The sequence below is a fragment of the Seriola lalandi genome, unplaced genomic scaffold (assembly GCF_002814215.2).
Source record: "Seriola lalandi dorsalis isolate HSWRI2012SDOR001 ecotype SW California unplaced genomic scaffold, Sedor1 jcf7180002054505, whole genome shotgun sequence".
In the NCBI taxonomy this organism is placed as follows: domain Eukaryota; kingdom Metazoa; phylum Chordata; class Actinopteri; order Carangiformes; family Carangidae; genus Seriola; species Seriola lalandi.
In genome coordinates, this window is record NW_019525058.1 from 348262 (window position 1) to 352584 (window position 4323).

Here is a 4323-nt window from a genome sequence, read left to right on the forward strand (position 1 = left end):
AATACGTCGTCTGAGCAGCGCTACGTCTTCTGCACAGATTGGAGCCTACAGTGACTCGCTATCGGAAAGTCACAAGACAAGTTAGCGCACTAAGACGTGTTGCCTTGCCAAGTAAACAGCTGCTAATGCTAACGTTGGCTAGCATTAGCAAAACTGACAAATAGCTCCTTTTAAAAGTGTCTTCAGTATGCACTTAATGACCGTTTGCTTACGTACTCGTTTGTATTTTCAAATGGTATGTTTTCCTTTTCAACGTTAAAAGAGAAAAGGCTTTAAGGAGTAGGTTTAACTGATGTGTTTGGGGTAGCACTGGCTGGAGTTGTTGGACTGTAAACAACCTCAATAAAGATGAGGACAGACCTGCTAATGTCAGCCCAGGACCAGCTTCCAAACCAGAGCTGTGCAAAATAAAAGCTTATTCTATCACTTGCCATATTGATCTCATCTGTAAACTAAGCTAATCAATAACAAAGGAGGGCAGTGCTGACTGAATAAACACAAAATTAAAGCATCTGAAAGGCAGAGTGTGAGAGTGTTTTGGATTCTTTGCCGTAGATGGTTAAAATTACCAAAAAAGATGAGGCTGCAATGAGCCACAATGAATCTGAGGACTTACCTGCTAGCTGCAGCCCAAGGGGTTAAATAATGGATGAGCTAGTCATTAACTGGGCCATTTTTAACATGACCCTGCAAACTAATCATATGCTCCTTGGCCTTGAAAGTAGCACTACTAAACCAGTTAACCAGGCACGCTAATGTCTTATGATTGTAGAGCTGATAAACACACCGTTTACACCATTCTTACACTTCTGCTCTTGTGTTTTTTCAGTTTTTGGAAAGGCTAAGAAAAAATAAACCACCCTCATGCTCTTTAAATGTTGTGTATCACAGCTTCAGCATGTAGAGAAATCCACAGCTTGACAGGCGAGCCGAGCGGTCTACAGAACAGTAAATTGAGGTTTAAGCGACTTGCTTAAGGGTCCATCAACAACTCATTTGCTTGTTGAGTGAAGAGATTTTCTTCTGCCTCAAATTTTAAGTTTTTACCACACAGCCCGGGGATTTGAGCAAATGACTGCTCAGTCTATAGTCTCACCCCCCCACCCCCCACCCTACGAGTGGGGATGAGAATCCTGTCTGTCCCTCACCGTCAACTCCATTATTTGTCAAAATTGTCTAACATGGCAAAGAAGAGACGAAGTTGCCAGGAGATGGTGAAACGCACAACAACATAAATAATCAACCGTTCCTTAGACATTTTTTCTTAGAAGTAATTAAGAATTGAATGGCATCTCCGGGAAAGGGGCTGCACTCTGGGAGCCGCAACGGATATAAAGCAAATTAAAAGTTTACTAAAGAAAGAAAAACTCAACACTAATTAAATGCTGAATAAAGCTTGTTGGAGTAACGGTGAGTTCGGCTGAATGATAGATCTGAAGTGTGTAATTACCAAACTTAATACCAGCACATGTTATATATCTGCTAAGCAGTTCATGTCCCAGGGGGAAACATCGGAGCCTTCAAATAAGCATTGATGAGCAAGTGGGAAGCGTCCTTGATCGATCAGCCTTTGCCCACCCAGGAGACAACAGTGGAACTGCGACAGAGTGCAATGGAAACGGGCTTAGCGAATAAATCCTGACACAAAGAATGTGACTTTAAAATCCACTCAAGCTTCTGCACCCATGAAAAAATGAAAACGGCGGCAGACAAAACATCAGATGAGGAGACTGTGACGGACATTAGTCATATTTTCATTATTATGTTTTCCACATTGTTTTTCTTACAGTCTTAGATCAGACTTTTTACTTGCTTCTTCTTAGTTTAATGTGAATTTAACCATGAGTTAAACTCAAACAGTTGAGTGTAACCTAACTGAAGATTTTACCACCAATAGCTGTTTTCTGTTTTTTCAAAGCAGCTTCTGATATTTGCATATTAGTAGTGGATGGAAATGCACTTAAATTCACATTTTCTTTTGCTCATATTGGTCATTTCTATTTTCTAATTAATCAGAAATGAGTAATGAACCAACAATGGAGTCAATAAACTAAACTCTCACCGGTGTTACTGAAATATTGTTGATATTTGAAGTTAATTCTTGAATTTGGAAACGGCAGCTGAGAAAATAAAACATGGAGCTGATGATTTGACAAGGTCACGTTCATAAACTCCCGGCCGTCACTGGACGTCAGTGTGACGTGACGACACTAACATCGGTCAGACATTTAATCGTGGTTGAAAATGAAAATGGGGTTACAACCCAACAATGGCTAACTGACATCTGTGTCGTTGAGTAGACGTTGGGCTTTGTTGAACGTCAGCTGTCGTCAGTATCCTACGTCATATCGACGTCCTGACGTTTCACTGCCACCGCCCATAAAAAAAAAGAAAAGAAAGTTAATCTAACAACTTCATGAAAACTCCATAAAAGTTGAGATCTGTGGTCAGATTGTCACCTCAGCTGCAATATTCTTATCACATATATTACATCATCATTTATTCATTTACATTTGGGGGCATTTTTATTGAAAATCTTAATTTTCTCTTTAGTTTGCTTTTGGCCTTTTCTACCCCCCCCCCTTTCTTTCATAAAAGTGCTGAATATTACATTATTGTCTATTATGAACTTCTGCTGTGACATTTTAAAAGTGCCGTGGAAAACTACTGTTGTCTGCTGCTCTTTGCTTTGTGTAAAGAGAGATTACTGATTCTGGATTTCACCCCGTGGCCGCACCCGCCTAAATTACTTCAGTGGGGATTTTATTGATTTTTGACTTGTTTGTTTGTTGGCAGGTTGATTATTTTCACAGCTTGTAAGCGAGACACATCAATTTGACTTGAAGGTATGGACAAACAGCTGCTGCCTAAAGTTCACCTCACCTTGGTTTCACTGCTGAACCTGCGGATTATCTTTGTTTATTTCGAACCTGATACTTGCGATTTGAAATGTTTCTCCTCCAAATGTGCCTCTGCTCTTTCTCTTTCCTCTTCTTTTATTTTTTATTAGAGATGAAAACCCTAAGACCACACGAGGACTCGCTTACTGTGGGTCCAGGCTTCACCTGGCCGTCCCCTGTTGACGCCCGTGACGGTATAAATGCGCAACTTTGACGTCGACGCACGGATATAAGAGAGCGCTCGTGTGGGGAGGTGGAGAGAGTAGAGGAGGTGTACACACAGCTACAGCACACACACACTGACACACACACACGCACACACACACACACACACATATATATATATATACACAGCTGACTGCTGCTGAGGGGCCACCGTCTCCTCCTCCTCCTCCGTCTGGAAAGAACTGCGTCTCTCAACTCTTTTCACGCAGCGCCGCGGCTTCTGCGCGTTGTTTGGAAACTCTTTCACTCTCTCTGCTCCACTTCTCGCCTCCAGTCGGACCCGCGCTTTCTCCGCGTTTAAGTTCCTGCCACATTATTGGTGCGTGAGCAAGTTTCCCGCGCCACGGGCACAGTGTGGACACAGCGCCGCAGCGGCAGCACCATGGAGCCGTACACGGTCCCCGGAGCTCAGCTCTCCCTGTCCGACCTCTACTCCGTCATCCCCTTCAATGTCACCTTCCCGGACGAGGAGAGCGGCTTGATGGGCGACAGGCTGCAGAACTACACCGAGCAGCAGAGTCCGGTGAGGAGCACCGGGGGTATAATCATTGCCATATCCATCACGGCTCTCTACTCCGTCATCTGCGTGGTGGGACTTGTGGGCAACGTCCTCGTCATGTACGGGGTGGTCAGGTAAACACTGTTTATTATACTCATTGAATTGAAGTTACTTGCTTTTAATGTGTAATGAGGCTTGATGAGAGCAGCAGAAATGTGAAATTCACCCACATGCACTCATGGTTTCTGTCACTGTGTGCTCACAACACCTTACAACACCCGGTGACCGACATCTGATGCTGATCTCACAGATTTAATCCAGTTTGGTCGCATTTTTATCCACAACCTCGATCTTAACTTCCTCTTTACCTCGCTCTCGGCTTTTTCCATTTCCCCCCTTTTCATAAAAGTACAGATTATAATCTCAAAACAATTATTTTAATTTAAGTTAAGCATTTGATGCAATGAAAAAGTGAGATTTCCTACGACCCTCTGCACAAAAAAAAGGGTCTATAGTCTTATGAAGTTCTTGTTTTGTGGAGAAACCTGTAAGAATGAATAAAATGATCTGAAATAGACCCTCGCAGGATTCATGTGTTCTGATTTATACAAATTTTTCCAAGTAAATCAACATAAATTGAGCCACCTGAATTTTACAACCCTCTTGCATTCCTGTCTGCATCTGTGGGGGTGGGGTTTG

The 4323-nt window shown here is 42.7% G+C and overlaps 1 protein-coding gene across 1 annotated transcript in view; it reads left to right on the forward strand.

Annotated features, from left to right (window-relative positions):
• The first annotated feature begins 3176 nt into the window (after positions 1 to 3176).
• Positions 3177 to 4323, forward strand: part of oprd1a (opioid receptor, delta 1a) — a 16732-nt gene continuing 15585 nt past the window's right edge. The window contains exon 1 of the mRNA XM_023413182.2: positions 3177 to 3758. Coding sequence (XP_023268950.1) covers positions 3508 to 3758 — 251 coding nt within the window. The 5' untranslated portion in view covers positions 3177 to 3507. The remainder of the gene's footprint in view (positions 3759 to 4323) is intronic.